The 23,085-nt window shown below is 36.9% G+C and overlaps 1 protein-coding gene across 5 annotated transcripts in view; it reads left to right on the top strand.

Annotated features, from left to right (window-relative positions):
* Window positions 1-23,085, top strand: part of ATP7A (ATPase copper transporting alpha) — a 258,321-nt gene that overhangs the window by 108,142 nt on the left and 127,094 nt on the right. For 3 of the 5 annotated variants that reach the window (XM_023733619.1, XM_023733620.1, XM_023733618.1), the window contains 2 exons: window positions 11,495-11,984; window positions 12,722-13,447. In XM_023733619.1, coding sequence (XP_023589387.1) covers window positions 11,495-11,984; window positions 12,722-13,447 — 1,216 coding nt within the window. Of the gene's footprint in view, window positions 1-4,436; window positions 4,539-6,763; window positions 6,807-11,494; window positions 11,985-12,721; window positions 13,448-23,085 lie in introns of all 5 variants that reach the window. The other 2 variants (XM_023733622.1, XM_023733621.1) reach the window with 2 other exon arrangements.

The raw sequence follows: 23,085 nt of genomic DNA, 5'->3' as shown, positions 1-23,085 counted from the left end.
TATTATTTATTATTAAAAAAGTAACACCTGCAAATAGTAAAATCGTCCTCCCAAAGGCAACCAGTTATCAGTGTGTTATGTATCCTTCCAGAAATAGACCATGAATATAAAATTATTTACATGTATATATATCTGTATGTATGTGTGTGTGTATTCTCTTTTCATATAAATGGAAGCATACTCTACAAATCATTCTACACCTTGCTTTTTTCTCAACAAATAAATTAGATATTGTTCCATATTAGTGCATAGAGCTCAATCTAATCTTTTTATTCTGGCATAGTATTCAATTGTATGGCTGTATTATAATCTATTTAACTAGTTCCCTTATCAGTGGACTTTTTGTTTCCTAACTTTTCCTAAGGCAAATGATAGTGCATTGGGCATTCTAATGCATTGTTTTTCAAACTGATGCTCTCTCACCAACACTGTATCAGGGTAATATAGGCTTTTTGATTATTATAAATTCCTAGGTAATAATAGTCCACCATAAAAAAAAAAACAAACCCGTTGCCGTTGAGTCGATTCCAACTCATAGCGACCATATAGGACAGAATAGAACTGCCCCATAGGGTTTCCAAGGAGTGGCTGGTGGATTCGAATTGCCAGTCTTTTGGTTAGCAGCTGTAGCTCTTAACCACTGCACCACCAGGGTTTCCAAACAACCCACTGCCATCCAGTCAATTCTGTCTCATGGTGACCCGGTAGGACAGAGTAGAACTGCCCCATAGATTTCCAAGGAGCGGCTGGTGGATTTGAACTGCCAACCTTTTAGTTAGTAGCTGTAGCTCTTAACCATTGCACCAGCAGGGATACCAAACCAAACCTGTTGCTGTCGAGTTGATTCCAACTCATAGTGACCCTATAGGACAGAGTAGAACTGCCCCATAAGGTTTCCAAGGAGCAGCTGGTGGATTTGAACTGCCGCCTTTTGATTAGCAGCCGAGCTCTTAGTCACTGTGCCGCCATAAGATGTAAAATCAATTATTCATAGAGGCTTAGATTTCTGATTTAGTTGAACTTTATCCCAAGGGTTAAAGAAAGGTCAAATCCAAGATAAAAAATCTAACAGTAGAGGAATGGTGTGAAGAGAGATTTTCACTACTTCCTTTGTATACTTTGTATTTAATTTTTATAATGAATAAATAATCATGCATTAGTTGTATAATATAAAAGCAAATTGAAAATATATTAGCATTGAAAATTCTTAAAAGAGCTCAGTTTAAAGGTAGCTTACTTCATGAACAGTAATGCTACAACTTAAAAAAGCTAACAAAATCTCTGCATCTTTTTCATCTTAAAATATTTGATTTTGAATTTTTAGATTGATTTTAGGTTATTGTCTTAGTGTCACTAAGAATTATCTCTTGCTAGTTCATAAATTGGCTTAATAATTTTAAGTGGTGACCTTTATTTAGGTTTGTCAAATAAGTGTTAATAGAGCTTGGTGGTTTCTTCTTATGATATTTTAATTTTCAGTGTCCTATATTAAAGCATTAAAGTAGAGTGTTACTCAGTTAATATACAGACATTGTTTCTTTCAGCAAACATTTAACAATGGAATTTATATTGGGACAGTATGTATTATAAATGGATTCCCATTATGTATTATAAATAGTTTTTAGTTAATTAAAATATATATTATGGGAGGCAGATTAGAAATTCAAGATAATTGATGAATCACTTCAGTCTCCACATCAGTAAAATGACAGAATCCTTTCAGGCACTGAAAAACCTCTGAATACCTTTATGTTGAGTCGTTACATGAAAATGTATGAAATTTGACTTTAAATCTGAAGACTCCCATAGTGACTGAGTAGCATGCTAACCTGAATTTATTGTGATAACTTACATAAATTAATTCCTGGAAACAAAATAAATTTCAATGTGCTAAAACTTTAACCAGGGACCTTTCCCAAAATGACTTTTAAAAATGGAGACATATTAGAATGTATTGTCAGTTCTGCTAAAAACCTAAAGAAACATGTTATCGAAATCATTTTTAATTTAAACTAGCACAAGAGAAGATGTGAAATGTAAGGAGAAAAACAAAAATAGAACAAAAATTTGGTTCAAACACTAGAAATATTTAATGCCTTTCAAGTGTTTTCATTTATAAGCCATACATCACTCAAGTAAAAGGAATAGAATTTAAGCTTTTCCAGGAAATTGAAGGTCGTCTAGCCTAATCATTTATAAATGGAAAGAGCATGAACTTTGGAGTTACATGGACCTGCATTTGAATCCTAGCTTGGTCTTTTTTTTTTGTTTTTTTGCTGTTTCTTGAGCATTTTATTTAGTTTCCTACCCTCCATTAGGAAACTGGATCACCATTCATTATCAAATGAAAAAGAATACAAAAGAGAAAATTGTAGTAATGACAGTCCAAGAAGTGGTAGTAACACAGTTTTTAGCTTTTATAGAAAAGTTACAGCTAAAAAGAATGATCTAATCTGGTCTCTCAGGAAACTGGAGCTCTTAGAGGTAGAGTGATTTGTCCAATGTTCTTGCTTTCATATTGCCTGAGAACAGATGATTAAGCCTTTGTATATTTGTGCAAAGTGTACAGAAATCATATGCAGATAAAGTATGTTGTTGTTGTTAGGTGCCGTCGAGTCGGTTCCGACTCACAGCGACCCTATGTACAGAATGAAACACTGCCTGGTCCTGTGCCATGCTCACAATCTTTTTTATGCTTGAGCCCATTTTTGTAGCCACTGTGTCAATCCATCTTGTTGAAGGTCTTCCTCTTTTTTACTGACCCTCTACTTTACCAAGCATGATGTCCTTCTCCAAGGACTTATCCCTCCTGATAACATGTCCAAAGTATGTGAGATGTAGTCTCACCATCTTTGCTTCTAAGGAGCATTCTGACTGTACTTCTTCCATGACAGATTTGTTCTTTTGGCTGTCCATGGTATATTCAGTATTCTTCTGCAACACCACAATTCAAAGGCATCAGTTCTCCGGTCTTTGTTACTCATCGTCCAGCTTTCGCGTGCATATGAGGCTATTGAAAACATCCCATAGGCGATTGAAGCTCAGCTGAAACCTGTCCGCCATGGGTGATCCTGTTGGTATTTGAATACCGGTGGCATAGCTTCCAGCATCACAGCAAGCCCCCACAGTATGACAAACTGACAGACGCATGGGGGAGATAAAGTATAATGTGCTTGAATTTCATGTTTTAGACATTTAAATAGATAAAGAACACCATAAGCATTAAAATAATGGATCTTTAAAATCCCTGTGGATAGTTAGTTGGCTCCCTCTACACCACTAATAATGCTGTTGAGGCCACAGGGTTTTTTTTCGTTTCGTCTCTCCCACTACTGTCTTCATCCGAATACAGTGAATGTCATTCACCTTGAGGAAACCCTGGTGGCCTAGTGGTTAAATGCTACGGCTGCTAACCAAAAGGTCAGCAGTTCGAATCCACCAGTTGCTCCTTGGAAACTCTATGGGGCAGTTCTACTCTGCCCTATAGGGTGGCTATCAGTTGGAATCGACTCGACAGCAATGGATTTTTTTTTGGGTTTGAGTCCTTTCTGTGTGCCACGTTTATAATTTGTAGTTTGTTATGTGTAGTTTCACAGGAACTATTGATATAATGGGAAAACAGTTCCTCTGAAAATAAAAATAACAGCATTGGTTTCTAATGAGGGATTCTGTGAAAAAGATAAACTCTTGAAAGTTTGAAATTATATGGGGTAACGGGAGGTGGTTTTGGGAGGGAAGGAACATGTGAAAGGAGAGAATCAGAGTGGTACCAGCAATTTCTAGCTGTACAGAGTCTGTGCCTCTGTTTTTGCTCACTGTTGTGTCCCTAGCAGCTAGCACAGTGCCAGACACATAATAGATACTCAGTAAATATTTGTTGAATAAATAAATGCCATTTTAGCTTCTTGCTCAAGTATTTGACACCCAGAACTATATTGTGATAATCATTATGTGAATTTCCTTTAAAAAAAAAGTTGCAGGTGCTGTTTGTTTTTGTTTCCTTTGAGACCTTAGGATTGACTTTTTGATATCTAACTTTCAGAGGAAAAATTAAGTGCTATTACCCCCCAAAGGGGGGAATGTTTTTGTTTGTGCTAAGTGTGGTTTATACTTTAAACCATTTTCCAAAAGGACCTCTGGCCATTTATTAGGGTCACTGAGGAAAGTGAAATACCCAGGTCTTTTAGGTATTGCTAGACAGTAGCTCTGACATGACTCTAATTCCTAGAAATCCAAAACACTGCAGTGGCCCCCCACTCAGAGTAGGGCCTTATGATGCACAGGTCAAAAATGAGTTTTGAACCCATACCATTCCATGGTAGGCACATTGGACCCCTGAACCTACTGTGTGGTTATTTCCACAGAACTGAAATGCATGGTTGGAATAGGTGTATTCAACAACAGCAGAATTCCTTTATTTGTTCTCTACCCTGTAGTTTGAGGACAACTGTGGCTGAAAGTGCTATGTGGAAGACTCTAGTGCTGTCCCTCCTTACCAAAGTAGTAGCCAAGAGAAATATTCCTATAGGATTGCAGAGGTTAGTGCCACTATAATCTTCATTATATCTAGAAAATATTCTTTCTATTCCTAGAACAGCAAGGATTTTCAAATGAAATGAATGTTGCAAAAAAATTTTTTTCCCTTATCAATCCAATTTGTTACCTTAGTAAGATACATTAATAGGTTTTCTACTGATTGATATTCGTTGCATTGAGAATGTACTATTTTTAAAAATATACTGCTATATTCAGCATGTCAATATTTTATTTAAGAATTTTTAAATCTATATTTATAACTGAACTTTACTTTTTGTGTTGTCCTTCTCTGGTTTTGGTATCTGGGTCATATGGGGTCCTAACATGAGTTGGGAAATTTCTGTCATTTTTAATACTTTATATAATCAAGAAATTGTTTCTTTAAGGTTGTCAAAACTGTCCTACAGAAAATCACAACACTTCAAAAAAAGCTGATGCTTTTTTCAGGGTTAGATATAGTTAATAAAATCTATTATATGTTATTTAATCAGCACAATAATTTATTTAAATAAAACATCATGGTGAAACAATGAAAGTGTTTTCACTGAAGGCAGGAATAAGACAAGGATTCCAGCTTTGAAACACGTAAGTAGAAGTTACTAATAAGGAAGTGTTTTCCCATCTGCAGCATGAAAACATCATAGGATAATATGAATTCTTTTTTGTATAGTATTTTATAAATAACTTCTTTATTTACTTATGTCTTTTATAAATAAAAGGTAGGCGAAAGCAGTAGAAAGTGTAGCAGACTTTCCAGTGACAGATTTTTGCTTTTAAAATCAGAACAATTTCTCAGTGGATACATTGATAAATTGACATTTTTTAAAAAAAATTAGTTCAAAACCAGGACTTGTTTAAGAGATACCAGATATAATGTATTTAAACCTAAAGGGAAAAGAATACCCTCTTTCTCTATTTTTCAAGGTTGATACTTTATCAGAAAAAATGTAGTAGTACCTAGAGCACTACTGTTCAATAGGAAATTCTGTGATGTTGGAAATGTTCTATATCTGTCCTGTCCAGTATGGCAACCACTAGCCACATTGGCCATTGAACGTTTTAATACTTGTATAGATTAGTTTAACCATCATTATAATCAGGATGCAGAACAGTCCCATCAACCCAAAAAACTTTCTCATTCTACCCCCTTATAGTCACCCTTCCTCCAGCCCCTAACCCTTGGAAACCACTGATATGTTCTCTATTTTACCCTTTAGTATGAATGTTTGAATTATTTGAAGTAATTTCTTAATCAGAAAATCACTGGCCTCTGGAGGGCATTATGCTGAATGAAATAAGTCAGTCACGAAAGGACAACTATTATATGAGACTACTACTGTAAAAACTCATGAAAATGTTTACACACACACACACACACACACACACACACACACACACAGAGAGAGAGAGAGAAAATCATTGCCCTTAGGGGAGTGAGATTAAAGTTTAAAAAAAGAGAATTTCTTTAAAAACACCAAGACACAAAAGCCTTCATTTTATAGTGACTACATTTATGTTACATCTCTTTCAGAAGTGTATATATCAATCACCTCTAAACTATATGTGGTTTGGCTATTCTGCAGCTTATTCATGGAAAATGTTATACAGTGTATTTTAAAATCAGTTATAAATCATTTTCCCCCTTCTGTTTTGGATCATTTATGCTACTGATCTCTTCTGTTACTAAGAACAAGCTAACAAAATAGAATTATCACAGTCTTAGAAGCTTTCCAGGCCATGGGCACATTTCCAGTTTTCAACAAATGCATAGTCATTGATTAATAAGCTAGAAGAAGAAATAAAAATTTGAAGTTCATTTAAATAAGTGGAAGATTTAACTACATAACTACTGTAGACAATTAAAAATGAGATTTCCTACTCTGTATTATTCTTTTACATTTTTTATTGTGGTAAATACATAGGTAACAAGACATGTGGCTTTTCAGCAGTCTTCACATTTATAGTTCAGTGACATTAAATATGATCATCATGTTGTTCAACCATTACCATTAACCATTCCCAAATTATAATTATATTTGAGCTGTTTTTATTTTATAGAAAAGAGTTCTTCACCAGGAAATAAAATAATAATACCCATATTTTCAACTGCCTTTATTAATATGTATCCTACTGACATCTCAGAATCAGCAGATCCAGAACTAAATTCATCATCTCTCCTTTCACTCTGCTCCAACCTCTTAACTTCCTCCTCTCTTTTTGATATCAGTTAATGGAACCATCATCTACCTACTGACCCAAACCAGAAACATGTAAGTCATCCTAGCCATATCCTGTATCCTCTGTATCTAGTCACTAGGCTATGCCCCCTTAAATGTATCTTGATCTCTTTACATTCAGTGTTTATACCTTAATTCAGACCATCTGTTGTACCCGTATTGTAATAGCCTCCTAGCTTATCTCCCTTCCTCCTGTATCACTCCACTCTACCCCAATATAATCTTCCCCAGTGCCTTCAAAATGATGTTTCTCTAAAATGCAAATCTAGTCATGTCACTCCCCTGATTATCTTTTCCATGGCTTACCATTAACTATATGATAAAATACAAACCATTATTGACATACAAGGTCTCATAATAGAGGAGTTGCCTAATTCTCCACCCTCTTGTCTTCCTCTACTTTTATGCTTCTGTTTGTCTGGAATTCCCTACCTCACATTATCCTTGCTAATTTCTATTTGTTTTTTAACACTCAAGTATTATCTCCTCTAAGAAGCCTTTTCTGACCCATATTCCTAGGGATGAATTGGTGTCCCTTTTCTGTATTGTCTATCCTAATGTTGCTTGCTGCGACTGTGTTATATTCAGCTTTGTACCCTGAGAATCCCAGTTCCTGGCACACATAGTACTGTATGAATATTAGTTGCTCAGTGTTTACTTTTGTATAACTCGTTGCTGCTACAAAGAACTTTTTTTTATTGTGCTTTAAGTGAAAGTTTACAATTCAAGTTAGTTTCTCATACAAAAATTTATACACACATTGTTATGTGAACCTGGTTGGTCTCCGTATACTGTGATAGCACACTCCTCCTTTCCATCCCGGATTTCCTGTTTCCATTCAGCCAGCTCCTGTCCCTTTCTACCTTCTCATCTTACCTCCGGACAGGAGCTGCCCACGTAGTCTCATGTATCTACTTGAGGTAAGAAGCACACTGTTCACGAGTATCATTTTATGTCCCATAGTTCTGTCTAATCTTTGTCTGAAGAGTTGGCCTCAGGAATGATTTTAGTTTTGGGCTAACAGAGAGTCTGGGGGCCATGTCTTCCGGGGTCCCTCCAGTCTCAGTCAAACCATTAAGTCTGGTCTTATGACTAGAATTTGAGTTCTGCATCCCACTTTTCTCCTGCTCCGTCAGGGATTCTGTTGTGTTTCCTGTCAGGGTGGTCATTGGTGGTAGCCAGGCAGCAACTAGTTCTGGTCTTGGGCTGATGGATCCTCTGGTTTATGTGGCCCTTTCTGCCTCTTGGGCTAATACTCTCCTTGTGTCTTTGGTATTCTACATTCTCCTTCACTCCAAGTGGGTTGGGACCAATTGATGCATCTTAGATGGCCACTCGCTTAGAAAGAACTTTAAAAAATTTTTTTTTATTGTGTTTTAGGTGAAAGTTTGCAGCACAAATTAGTTTTTCATTCAAAAAATTTATACACAAATTGTTTTGTGACTTTAGTTGCAGTCCCCACAATGTGGCAGCACTCTCCCCCTTTCCCTTAACATCCTGTGTTCTCAGTATCCATTTGTCCAATTTTCCTGTCCCTTCATGCCTTCTTGTCTTTGCATTTGGGCAGGTGTTGCCCATTTGGTCTTGTACAGTTGACTAAACTAAGACGCGTGTTCCTCACGTGTGTTATTGTTTGTTTTATAGGCCTGTCTAATCTTTGGCTGAAATGTGGACTTTGGGAGTAGATTCAATTCTGAGTTAGCAGTGTGTCCAGGGGCCATAGTTTTGGTGCCTTCTCCAGTCTCTGTCAGACCAGTTAAGTCTGGTCTTTATTATTATTATTATTATTTTGTGAATTTGAATTTTGTTCTATATTTTTCTCCTGCTCTGTCCAGGAACCTCTATTGTGATCCCTGTCAGGGTGGTTGATGGGGTAGTCAGGCACCATCTAGTTCTTCTGGGCTCAGGCTGGTGGAGGCTGTGGTTCATGTGGTCCATTAGTCCTTTGGACAAACATTTTCCTTGTGTCTTTGGTTTTCTTCGTTCTCCTTTGCTCTGAACATGATGGGACCAATAGATATATCTTAGATGGCTGCTCACAAGCTTTTAAGACCCCAGATGCTACTCACCAAAGTTGGATGTAGAACATTTTCTTTATGAACTGTGTTATGCCAGTTGACCTAGATTTCCCCCAAGACCATGGTTGCCAGCCCTCAGCCCCAGTAACTAGGTCCCTCAAGGTGTTTGGATGTGTTTAGGAAGCTTCTGTGAAGTTGCCTTGGTCAAGTTGTGCTGACTTCCTCTATATTGTGTGTTGTCTTTCCCTTCACCAAAGATAACACTTGTCTACTATCTAGTTAGTGACTTCCCCTCCCCAAACCTCCCCTGTCTAGTAACCATGAAGGATTGTTTTTTTTTTCTGTGTGTAAACCTTTTCTTAGGTGTTTATAATAGTGGTCTCATAAAATGTTTGTTTTTTTATGATTGATTTATTTCACTCAGCATAATGCCCTCCAGATTCATCCATGTTGTGAGATGTTTTGAGGATTCATCATTGTTCTTTATTGTTGTGTAGTGTTCCATTGTGCATGTATCATAATTTGTTTATCCATTTATCTGTTCAGGCACTTAGGTTGTTTCTATCTTTTTGTTATTGTGAATAATGCTGCAGTGAACATGGATGTGCATATGTCTATTCATGTGAATGCTCTTATTTCTCTAGGATATATTCCTAGTAGTGGGATTGCTGGGTCATATGGTATCTCTATTTTTAGCTTTTTAAGGAGGTGCCATATCATTTTCTATAGTGGTTGTACCATTTTACATTCCCAGCAACAGTGCATGAGAGTTCTAGTCTCCCCACTACCTCGTGAACCTTTTTATTTTGTTGTTTTTTTTTTAGTGCCAGTAGTGTCTGGGTGAGATTGTACCTCATTGTAGTTTTGATTTACATTTCTCTAATGGCTAATGATTGTAATTTCCTCATGTGTCTGTTAACCACCTGAATATCTTCTTTGGTGAAGTGTCCATATCCTTTGCCTATTTTTTATTGGATTATTTGTCATTTTGTTGTTGAGGTGTTGAAATAGTCTATAGATTTTAGAGATCAGACTCTTGTCGGATATGTCATAGCCAAAAAATTTTTTCCCAGTCTGTAGGTTGTCTTTTGGTGAAGTCTTTTGATGAGTATAAGTGTTTGTTAGGAGCTCCCAGTTATCTAGTTTCTCTTCTGGTGTTTGTGCATTGTTAGTTACGGTTTGTATTCTATTTTGGGCCCCTAGCGTTGTTCCTTTTTTTTTTTCTCCATCTTTATTGTTTTAGGTTTTATATTTAGGGCTTTGATCCATTTTGAATTAGTTTTTGTGTATGGTGTGAGGTATAGATCCTGTTTCTTTCTTTCTTTCTTTTTTAAAGATGGACATGCAGTTTTGCCAGCACCACTTGTTAAAAGACTGTCTTTTCTCCATTTGATGGACTTTGGTCCTTTGTCAAAATCAGCTGACCATAGGTGAATGAATTTATGTCCTGGGTTCTCGATTCTGTTCCATTGGTCTATGTGCCTGTCATTGTACTGATACCAGGCTGTTTTGACTACCATGCCTATGTAGTAGGTTCTGAGATCAGGTAGTGCAAGGCCTCCTACATTGTTCTTGTTCTTCAGTAATGGTTTGCTTATCTGGGGCTTCTTTCCTTTCCATGTAAGTTTGGTGATTAGTTTCTCCATCTCGTTATAGAATACTATTGGTATTTGGATTGGGATTGCATTATATCTATAGATCGCTTTGCGTAGAATTGACATTTTTACAGTGTTGAGTCCTCCTATCCATGAGAATGGTATATTTTTCCATTTATGTAAGTCTCCTTTGGTTCTTGCAATAGTGTTTTGTAGTTTTCTTTGTATAGGTCTTTTACATCCCTGGTTAGATTTATTCCTAAGTATTTTTTTTTTTTAGGGGCTATTATAAATGGTATTGTTTTCCTTTTCCAAGTTCTCTTTGTTGGTGTATAGGAATGCAGCTGATTTTTGCATGTTGATCTTGTATCCCACTACTCTGCTGAATCTTTCTATTAGTTCCAGTAGTTTTCTTGTGGAACCTTTGGGGTTCTCTATGTGTAGTATCATATCATCTGGAAATAGGGATAGTTTTACTTCTTCCTTTCCTATTTGGATGCCCTTTATTTCTTTTTCTTGTTTTATTGCTCTAGCTAGAACTTCAAGCACAGTGTTAAATAGGAGCGGTGATAAAGGGCATCCTTGCCTTGTTTCTGTTCACAGGGGGAATGCTTCAGCCTCTCTCCATTGAGAATGGTGTTGACTGTTAGTTTTGTATAAAAAACCCAAACCCATTGCCGTCGAGTCGATTCTGACTCATAGTGACCCTGTAGGACAGAGTAGAACTGCCCCATAGGGTTTCCAAGGAGCGGCTGGTAGATTCGAACTGCTGACTTTTTGGTTAGTAGCCAAATGCTTAACCACTGTGCAACCAGGGCTCCTTAGTTTTGTATAGATGCCCTGTATTATGTTGAGAAATTTCCCTTCTATTCCTATTTTACTTAGAGTTTTTATAAGGAATGGGTGTTGGATTACCATTCTTATAGGTATATAAGATATCTTGTATTTTTTTTTTGTAAAGAAAACAGTAAAGATGAAAACTAATAGAGAAACTCCTTTAGTCTGAATTTTTGTTTCATCCTTCTTGAATGTGGTGTGGTGATTGATATTTTTAAGTCCTGTATCATATAATTTCACTGAACTGACTTCTGAAATTTCCTTCCAAAAGGTTTCGCTGGAAGAAAAAAATGCAACTGTTGTTTATAATCCTAAACTGCAGACTCCAAAGACCCTACAAGACGCTATTAATGACATGGGATTTGATGCCACTCTCCACAATCCTAACCCTCTCCCTGTTTTAACTGACAGTGTGTTTCTGAGTGTTAGTTCTTCATTTGCTCCTCCATGGGACCATATCCAAAGCACATTGCTCAAGACCAAGGGTGTGACAGACATTAAAATTTCCCCTCAGCAAAGAACTGCTGTGGTGACAATAATCCCTTCTATAGTGAATGCCAATCAGATAATAGAACTGGTTCCGGGTGTTAGTTTAGATACTGGAACTCTGGAGAAAAAGTCAGGAACTTGTGAAGATTACAGTATGGCACAAGGAGGTGAAATCATGCTGAAAATGAAGGTGGAAGGGATGACCTGCCACTCATGCACTAGCACCATTGAAGGAAAAATTGGAAAACTGCAAGGTGTTCAGCGAATTAAAGGTAATATATCTGGTTTTGTTGGTTTGATTGTTTTGTAAGGCTTAGTTTTCTGTTTTGACCTTTTAACTTTTTGCTTTCTTCTTAAGCATGGGTTTTGGATTCATGGGACTTGAGTGGTCACTGCTTCATTGAAGTTTGAAGTTCAGTAAAGTTAATGATTATAATTAAAGGTTACATGAGTGTCAAACTGAAGTTTAGCAGAAAAGGCTGCTGGAATTGTGATTCATGGAGTTCAAGTTTCTTAACACAACATGCCTGGGATCCTCTTTACTTCTAATTTATCTCTACTCAGGCATGTATAAATATGGAGACCATAACCACAGTGGTCATATCTTTTACTTCTCTTCAGTCTATGTCAATAATACAAAGAGCCCTCATGGCGCAGTGGTTAAGTGCTCGGCTGCTAACCAGAAAGTCAACACTTTGAACCCACAAGCTGCTCTGTGGGAGAAAGATGTGGCAGTCTGCTTCTGTAAAGATTATAGCCTTGGAAACCCTATGGGGGCAGTTCTACTCTGTCTTATAGGGTCAGTATGGGTCGGAATCGACTTGATGGCAGTGGGTTTGGTTTTTTTGGTTATGTCAAAAGTATTTTAACAAAAGTATTTTAAGAAAGAATGAAGACAAGAATGAGAGAGAAACAATTATTTGTGGTATTGATTTGGTATACAGAATGTTTTCTTAAGTGGCCCAGGAATAACTGAGTTAAATGATTCTTTCTCTTTTTTTTAATCTAGTCTCCCTGGAAAACCAAGAAGCTACTGTTGTTTATCAACCTCATCTAATCACAGTAGAGGAAATAAAAAAACAGATTGAAGCTGTGGGCTTTTCCGTATTCATCAAAAAGCAGCCCAAGTACCTTACACTGGGAGCTATTGATATAGAACGTCTAAAGAACACACCCGTCAGATCCTCAGAAGGATCAGAGCAAAGGAGTCCATCATATACCAATGATTCAACAGCCACTTTTATCATAAATGGCATGCATTGTAAATCATGTGTGTCAAATATTGAAAGTGCTTTATCTACACTCCAATATGTAAGCAGCATAGCAATTTCTTTAGAGAATAGGTCTGCCAATGTAAAATACAATGCAAGCTTAGTCACTCCAGAAACCCTGAGAAAGACAATAGAGGCAATATCACCAGGGCAATACAGTGTTAGTATTACAAGCGATGCTGAGAGTACTCCAAGCTCTCCTTCCAGCTCATATCATCAGAAAATTCCTTTGAACATAGTTAGCCAGCCTCTGACTCAAGAAACTGTGATAAACATTGGTGGCATGACTTGTAATTCTTGTGTACAGTCTATTGAGGGTGTCATATCAAAAAAGGCAGGTGTGAAATCCATACAAGTCTCCCTTGTAAATAGCAGTGGAATTATTGAGTATGATCCTCTACTAAACTCTCCAGAAACCTTGAGAGAAGCAATAGAAAACATGGGATTTGATGCTGCCTTGTCAGGTAATTATTAACCTTTTCTTTGATTCCTCTAACATTTATTTATAGTTTGCTGATTCTGTTGGCTTTTATCATGGAAAAATGAATTATAGATACTCCAATTTCACTTTTTGGAAATAAGTCCTATGGAGATAGTTGCTGTATACAAAGATACATAAGTATACAAAGTTTGCATTATTATTTATAATATTTAAAAATCTAGAAATAATAAATCATGGTACATCCCTATGATGAAATACTGGGAAGACATAAAAAGCTGTAGCATTAAAAGATACTTAATGCCATGACAGGATTCCCTGAGTGGCACAGTTAAGCGCACGCTTGACTACTAGCTAAAAGGTTGGCAGTTCAAACCCACCCAGAGGTGCCTCAGAAGACAGGCCTGGCAATCTGCTGCTGAAAGGGTCACGGCCTTGAAAGTCCTATGGAGCAGTTCTACTCTGCACACATGGGGTTGCCATAGTTGGAATCGACTTGACAACAACTAACAAACAACACCATGGGAACGTGCCAGAGATACATTGTTAAATTAAAAAAAAAATAAAGAAAAAAGATGTAGATACAATATGATGAAAAATTTATAAAAATATGAATATAAATATATACCATCGATATAATATTTATGTATTATGAATGAACAAAATTCCTGGCAGGACACAAACCAAAATTTTAGGTTATCTTTGGGTCGGAGCCCTAGTGACGCAGTGGTTAAAGTGCTCAGCTGGTAACCAAAAGTTCAACAGTGTGAACCCACCAGTCACTCCATGGGAGAAAGATGTGGCAGTTTTGCTTCCATAAAGATTACAACTTTGAAAACCCTATGGGGCAATTCTACTCTGTCACTGAGCCGAAATTGACTCAGCGGCAGTGGGTTTTGTGTTAATCTTTGGGTGGTAGGATAAGGGTGATTTTTTTTTTTAATTGTACTTCAGGTGAAGGCTTACAGAACAAATAGTTTCTCATGAAACAGTAGTACACATATTGTTTTATGACATTGGTTAACAACCCCACAACATGTCAACTCTCTCCCTTCTCGACCTTTTTTTTTTTTTGGTGAAAATATACATAGCCAAAGATACACCATTTCAAAAATTTCTACATGCACAGTTCAGTGACATCGACTACGCTCTTCCAGTTGTGCTGCTATTCTCACTTTAGATGAAGGCTTACAGAACAAAATAGTTCCTCATTTAACAGTTAGTACACATGTTGCCCTATGACAGTGGTTAACAACCTCACAACACATCAACACTATGCTTACTCAACCTTGGGTTCCCTATCACCAGCTTTCCTGTCCTCTTCTGCCTTCTGGCCCTTGTAGGATAAGGGTGATTTTTGTTTCCGTTGTGCTTTTCTGTGTATTCCAAGTTTTTTGTAACAAGTATGTATGTATATATGTATTTATTTATATAATAGGAGGAATTAAATTTTATTTTACAAAGAAAAAAGATAGAAATAAAAAGATTTTAGCTGTAGTTTTAAATTTAGGCCTTTAAGTTAAACTGACTCCAGAACTGACCCAGAGTCTTCATATTTCATGGCAGTTCTTACCCTTGAACTGAATCCTAAAGTGTATATTCAGTGCAATTTGCCTGTGTGAACTTGTTTTGAACTAGAGTTGAACCTAACCTTGAATTAAAGTGAAAAATACTATAATGAAATTTCTTGGTTTAAATAACAGTTGAAAGTTCTATAACTAATTTCCAGACAATGTTATTAATCTTTGCTATTCTGATTAGAAAGGATATCAAATGGTAATATTCCCTTTTCAACCTCACTAAAACTGACGTGCATAAAAATTATGTTAAACACGCCCCCAAATTATTATGATAGATCCATGTTAGTGGAAGAGGGCCCATAGATGTACTTAATAATTCCTAATCTTCATATTGTTGACAAATGGTAAAAATTATAGAATCCTCACTCTTTAAAATTGACATATAGTTCACATAACATAAAATACACCCTTTTAAACTGCACAATTGAGTTTTTAATATATTCACAGAGTAGTGCAGCCATCACCACTATCTAATTATAGAACATTTTCATCACCCAAAAAAGAAATTCCATATATATTTGCAGTCACTCCCCATTCCCCCTTTGCCCCAGCCCTTGGAAAACACTAATCTATCTCTATGGATTTGCCTATTCTGGACATTTCACATAAAGGAAGTCATACAATATTTAGCCTTTTGTACCTGGCATAATGTTTTTGAGGTTTATCCACATTGTAACATGTATCAGTATTTCATTCCTTTTTATGACAGAATAATATTCCCTTGTGTGGATATACCACATTTTGTTTACCCATTCATCAATTGATGGATGTTTGGGTTGTTTTCACTCTTTGGCTATCATGAATAATGCAGCTATGAATATTCATGTACAAATTTTTCTGTAGAAATATGTTTTCAGTTTTCTTGGGTATATACCTAGGAATGGAATTGCTGGGTCATATGGAAACCCTGTGGGGCAGTTCTACTGTGTCCAATAGGGTCGCTATGGGTTGGAATCGACTCGATGGCAATAGGTTATGGTAACTCTAAATGAGCCCTCATTTTGAGGGCTCAAAATGAGACAAAACAGCTAGAATCATCCATTAATCATCAGAACATGGAATGTATGAAGTATGAAGCTGGGAAAATTGAAATCGTCAAAAGTGAAATGGAACACGTAAAGATCAATATTCTAGGCATTGTTGTTGTTGTTAGGTGCCGTCGAGTTGGTTCCAACTTATAGTGATCCTATGTGCAACAGAACAAAACACTGCCCGGTCTTGCACCCTGCTCACAATTGTTGTTAATGCTTGAGCCCATTGTTGCAGCCTCTGTGTCAATCCATCTCATTGAAGGCCTTCCTCTTTTTCGCTGACCGTCTACTTTAACAAGCATGATGTCCTCCTCCAGGAACTGGTCTCTGCTGATAACATGTACAAAGTATGTGAGATGAAGTCTCACCATCCTTGCTTCTAAGGAGCATTCTGGCTGTACTTCTTCCAAGACAGATGTGTTCGTTCTTCTGGCAGTCCATGGTATATTCAGTATTCTTCGCCAATGCCATAATTCAAAGATGTCAATTCTTCCATCTTCCTTATTTGGTGTGCAGCTTTCACATGCATATGAGGCAATTGCAAACACCATGACTTGGGTTAGGCACACCTTAGTCTTCAAGGTGACGTTTTTGCTTTTGAACACTTTTAAAAGGTCTTTTGCAGCAGATTTGCCCAATGCAATGCGTCATTTGATTTACTGACTGCTACTTTCATATGTGTTGATTGTGGAGCCAATTAAAATGAAACCCTCGACAACTTCAATCTTTACTCCATTTATCATGGTGTTGCTTATTGGTCCAGTTGTGAGGATTTTTGTTTTCTTTATGTTGAGGTGTAATCCATACTGAGGGCTGTAGTCTTTGATCTTCATCAGTAAGTGCTTCAAGTCCTCTTCACTTTCAGCAAGCAAGGTTGTGTCATCAGCATATAGCAGGTTGTTAATGAGTCTTCCTTCATTCCTGATGCCACGTTCGTCATATAGTCCAGCTTCTCGGATTATTTGCTCAGCATACAGATTGAATAAGTATGGTGAAAGGATACAGTCCTGACGCACACCTTTCCTGATTTTAAACCACACGTTATCCCCTTCTTCTGTTTGAACCACTGCCTGTTGATCTATGTAGTTTCCTCGTGAGCACACTTAAGTGTTCTGGAATTCCCATTCTTTGCAATGTTATCCATAATTTGTTATGATCCACGCAGTTGAATACGTTTGCATAGTCAATAAAACACAGGGAAACATCCTTCTGGTATTTTCTGCTTTCATTAAAGATCCATCTGACATCAGCAATGATATCCCTGGTTCCATGTCCTCTTCTGAATCTGGCTTAAATTTCTGGCAGTTCCCTGTGGATGTACTGCTGCAACTGCGTTTGAATGATCTTCAGCAAAATTTTACTTGCGTGTGATATTAATGATATTGTTTGATAATTTCCACATTCAGGTGGATCACCTTTCTTGGGAATAGGCATAAATATAGATCTCTTCCAGTCAGTAGGCCAGGTAGCTGTCTTCCAAATTCCTTGGCATAGATGTGTGAGCACTTCCAGTGCTGCATCCTTCTCACAGTGAATATCACCATAGGAGAATTCATAGGGCTGGAACTATGGTGACTCATATTATTGGGATAAAAGATTGATATCAAATGACTACATTCTGTGGTTCTGCTGGAGATCAATTAGTGTTTAAGATGCCACCAGAATTAAGGCTGCCAATTTTCTGAGTGTCAGTGCTGACCCAGACCTCACTATGACTCATTCTCAGAGAGGGATCCATACATTTAATCTTCATCTTACACTAGTCCTGGGTCAGCAGTAAATAGTGAAGAAAGTAATGAGGAAAGTGGAAGATAGTTTTTTATCAATATCATCATCATTATCTAAAAGTAAAAATACATATAATAACATGAAATTTAAGTCTTTACTAATTAAAGCAAATAAAGCACTCAGCTGAAGTCCATCCATATTTGAGAACTTTTTATTTTTAACCAATTTCAAACTTACAGAAAAGTTGCAAGAATAGTACATGGAAATCCTGTTTACCAAATTCACTCAGATTCCCAAGTTGTTAATGTTTTATTTTACCCTATTTGTTTTATCATTATCTCTTTCTCTGTCTTATCTAGATACACACATATAATTTTTTGAACCATTTGAGAGTAAGATGCAGAATGATGTTTATAATTGTTTTTAAGCCATTTTCAGATTATGTGTTTGTTCTTCACATTACATCAGACTCTGAACCTGCCAGTTTTGAAGATCTGATTGGAAACAGTTTCTTGAAATTTTTGGAATCTTTTCTGGTTGTTACCTCAAGTGCAGAAAACTCAGCCTTCCTTTTGAATTAATTTAAGCATAAGTATTGATGTTACAGCCTGTAGAAAAGCTAAATAAAGAAGCAGCCATTTAATTCATTGTGACTTTTTAACACCTTCACTGCCTCTTTGGAAGATAGAAGCTTTTTAAAAAATATATAATATTTTATTGTTTTTGATGAAAGTTTACACAGCCAATTAGGTTCTCTTTTAACAATTTCTATACATATTGTTACAAGCCTCAAGTTGCAGTTTTGAGTGATATGGGCAAAATATTGAACTACCATGGAAGCATCAAAAGAAGATGGAAAGAATACACAGCATCACTGTACCAAAAAGAATTGGTCAGTGTTCAACCATTTCAGGAGGTGGTATATGATCAAGAACCTATGTTATTGAAGGAAGAATTCCAAGCTGCACTGAAGGTATTGGCAAAAAACAAGGCTTCAGGAATTGACAGAATACCAATTGAGATGTTTGAGCAAACGGATTCAGCACTGGAGGTGCTGACTCGTCTATGCCAAGAAATTTGGAAGACAGCTACCTGGCCAGCCAACTGGAAGAGATACAAATTTGTGCCTATTCTAAAGAAAAGTGATCCATACAAATACAGAAATTATCAAACAATATCTTTAGTAACATATGCAAGTAAAATTTTGCTGAAGATCATTCAAAAGTGGTTGCAGCAGTACATCTACAGGGAACTTCCAGAAATTCAAGCCAGATTCAGAAGAGGACATGGAACCAGGGATATCATTGCTGATGTCATATGGATCTTGAATGAAAGCAGAGAATACCAGAAAGATGTTTCCCTGTGTTTTATTGAATATGCAAAGGTATTTGACTGTGTGGATCATAACAAATTATGGGTAACATTGCAAAGAATGGGAATTCCAGAACATTTAAGTGTGCTCATGCGGAACCTGTACATAGATCAAGAGGCAGTGGTTGAAACAAAACAAGGAGATACTGTGTGGTTTAAAATCAGAAAAGGTGTGCATCAGGGTTGTATCCTTTCACCATACCTATTCAGTCTGCATGCTGAGCAAATAATCCAAGAAGGTGGACTATATGAAAAAGAATGTGGCATTAGGATTGGAGGAAGACTTATTAACAACTTGCGATATGCAGATGACACAACCTTGCTTGCTGAAAGTGAAGAAGACTTGAAGCACTTACTCAGGAATGTCATAAACTACAGCCTTCAATAATGAATCTGCGAAACATCTAACAACATGAATGAATCTGGAGGGCATCATGCTAAGTGAAATAAATCAATCACAAATGGACAAATATTGTATGAGACCACTATTATAAAAACTTATGAAAAGGTTTACACACAAAAAGAAACAATCTTTCATGATTACAAGGTATGGGAGGGGTGGGGATGGAAAAACACTTAATAGAAAAGAGATAAGTGGTAACTTTGGTGAAGGGTAAGACAGTATACAATACTGCCGAGGCCAGCACAGCTTGACCGAGGTAAAGTCATAGAAGCTTCATAGACACATCCAGACTCTCTGAAGGACCAAATTACTGGGCTGAGGGCTGGGGACCATGGTCTCAGACAACATCTAGCTCGATTGGCATAACATAATTTATAAAGAAAATGTTCTACATCCTACTTTGGTGAGTAGCATCTGAGTCTTAAAAGCTTGTGAGTGACAATCTGAGATATTCCACTGGTCCCTCCCCCATCTGAAGCAAGGGAGAATGAAGAAAACAACAGACACAAGGCAAAGATCAGTCCAAAGGACTAATGGACCACAACTCCTGCAGCCTCCACCAGACTGAGCCGAGCACAGCTAGATGGTGCCCTGCTACCATCACTGACTGCTCTGATAGGGATCACAATAGAGGGTCCTAGACAGAGCTGGAGAAAAATGTAGAGCAAAATTCTAAGTCACAAAACAAAACCAGACTTACTGGTCTGACAGAGACTGGAGAAACCCGAGAGTATGGCCCCTGGACACCCTTTTAACTGAGTACTGAAGCTACTCCTGAGGTTCATCCTTCAGCCAAAGATTAGACAGGCCCATAAAACAAAACAATACTAAATGGGCACACAACCCAGGGTTAAGGACGAGAAGGCAAGAAGGGACAGGAAAGCTGGAAGTGGGGAACCCAGTGTTGAGAAGTGGAGAGTGTTGACATGTCACGGGGTTGGCCACCAATGTCACAAAATAATATGTGTATTAATTGTTTAATGAGAAACTAATTTGTTCTGTAAACCTTCATCTAAAACACAATAATAATAAAAAAAAACTACAACCTTCAGTACAGATTACACCTCAACATAAAGAAAAATCCTCACAACTTGACTAATAAGCAACATCATAATAAATGGAGAGAAAAGATTGAAATTGTCAAGGATTTCATTGTTCTTGGATCCACAGTCTACGCTCATGGAAACAGTAGTCATGAAATCAAAGGACGTATTGCATTGGCAAATCTGCTGCAGAATACCTCTTTAAAGTGTTAAAAAGCAAAGATGTCATTTTGAGATCTAAGGTATGCCTGACCCAAGCTGTGGTATTTTCAGTTGCCTCGTATGCATGCGAAAGCTGGACAGTAAATAAGGAAGACCAAAAAGGAATTGATGGGTCTGAACTATGTTGTTGGTGAAGAATATTGAATATACCATGGACTGTCAGAAGAACGAACAAATCTGTCTTGGAAGAAGTACAACCAGAATGCTCCTTAGAAGCAAGTATGGTGAGATTACATCTCACATACTTTGGACATGTTATCAGGAGGGACCAGTCCCTGAAGAAGGACATCATGCTTGGTAAAGTAGAGGGTCAGCAAAAAAGAGGAAGATCTTCAAGGAGGTAGATTGAGACAGTGGCTGCAACAATGGGCTGAAACATAGCAATGATTGCAGGTATGGCGCAGGACTGTCTGGTGTTTCATTCTGTTATACATAGGCTCACTATGAGTCAGAACCAACTCAACAGCACCTAACAACAGTATACATATTATTCAGTCACATTGGTTATATTTTTCACAATGTGTGTACATGATAGAAAGTTTTTTAAATTAAATATTGATGTTTTAAAAGGAACATCAACCTAAACAGAGTGGTACTAGAACTAAAGTTAATACAACTTGGGTCTGTTTTTGGACTGTAGTATATTCCGTTTATCTGCCTGTGCGTGCCTATGCCAGTGAAGACAGAAACTTTTACTTTTCTGCTTACTAGACTCACAGGGATAAAACTCTCTATTTTGTAAATCATTGTTTAGACATCATTCCTGGATAGCTAAAAGGGACTACCTCTATGAGTTATTTAGACTGTGAAAATTGCAGATGGTATTTTAGGTTACCTCTGGTACCTGAAATACCTCAATTGCTCTGGAACAAAACATGGAGTGATTGACAGCATAAACTTTTTTTTTTAATTGTTCAAATTAATAATTAAGTATTGATAGTAATTGTGAGAGAATAAACGAAACTTCTGGCTAGATTAAAATAATGGATTTATCCAAAACCAGATCTATTTCCTTTTGGCAAGTGAGCCTCCTTTTTGAGTTCTTTACAATAGTAGTGTTACCATTTGATAAATTTTTCCCTCTAAAGAATGCTCTTAAAACCTGAAAAAATAAGTATAGCTTTCTAAAGTGATTCACTTAAGACCAGAGACTAATTTAGGAACTGGGAGAATGTAGTCCTTTGTTATTCCCAGACTGGAACATTGACATCATCAGGGAGCTTGGTGGAAATGCAGAATCTCAGCCCTACTCCAGATGTACTGAATTAGAACCAACATTTTAACAAGATCCCCGTAATGATTTGTATATACATTAAAATTTAAGAAGCAGTGCTCTAGATTATATTGATTTGAGAAGTCTAGATCATTATTCTTTAGGGAAATGGTCAGACTTTTGTTGAAGTTTCTTCAAAAGATGCTCTTCTTCACTGTCCTAAAAACCAACTCTGCTATGCAGAGGGGTTCCTTTGCCAAATAGACCTGATCCAGTTTTTCTCCAAGGGGAAGAAAGAACAAGTTACGTAGGTTAGTGGAAATTTTAAAATCACCTCTTATTTCTCATTATCTCTAGGAGAGGAGAAAATCTTTAGCTTTTTTTTTGTAGCTGCATGGGTGTGCAATAGGAAATAATTCTCTCTTCTTAGGAGGTGATTAATACTGCAGTGGGTAAACTAAAAAGAATGGCAGATTTTCTGAGACTGCCCGGAAGATTCTAGGATAATAGGAGTGTCCCATTCTCTCACAGTTCACAAACATTTTAAGTAGATTCTCTGATTACTCCTTTGCTCAAAATGAATGTTACTGCTTACTTCTTGCCTCTTCTTTCATTGTCCACGAAGACCTTTTTAAATTTAAAAGGTACTATGTATTAGTGTTAAAAATTCAAACAATACCGAAGTTTCTGTAGAAAGAAAATTTGTTCATCTCTCTGTCATTCTATTCCTGCCTTAACCCCACTCCCCAGAAGTAGCCACAGTTAATAGTTTGGTATGTAGCCTCCCAGGCTTTCTTGTTTGCGTTCTCATATATACATGCACACAAAAAAATTTAAATGACATCATACTGCAATGCTGTTTTACAAATTGCATTTTGTCCCATGTAATATATCCCAAGTTGCTTTAATGTCAGTTTTCAAATTATTAGCATGATGATAAAAATTCATTACAGAAATATAAGGTATCCATTAACAAACTACTCTCTACCAGATGGTAGGGGGAGAATAGGAAAATAATGGCTGGAAGAACTTGATATAACTAACTTTTTCTTTTTAATTGTACTTCAGGTGA

Source organism: Trichechus manatus, unplaced genomic scaffold, assembly GCF_000243295.1.
Source record: "Trichechus manatus latirostris isolate Lorelei unplaced genomic scaffold, TriManLat1.0 scaffold00060, whole genome shotgun sequence".
Lineage (NCBI taxonomy): Eukaryota > Metazoa > Chordata > Mammalia > Sirenia > Trichechidae > Trichechus > Trichechus manatus.
This window is presented reverse-complemented; position numbering and strand designations above follow the sequence as displayed.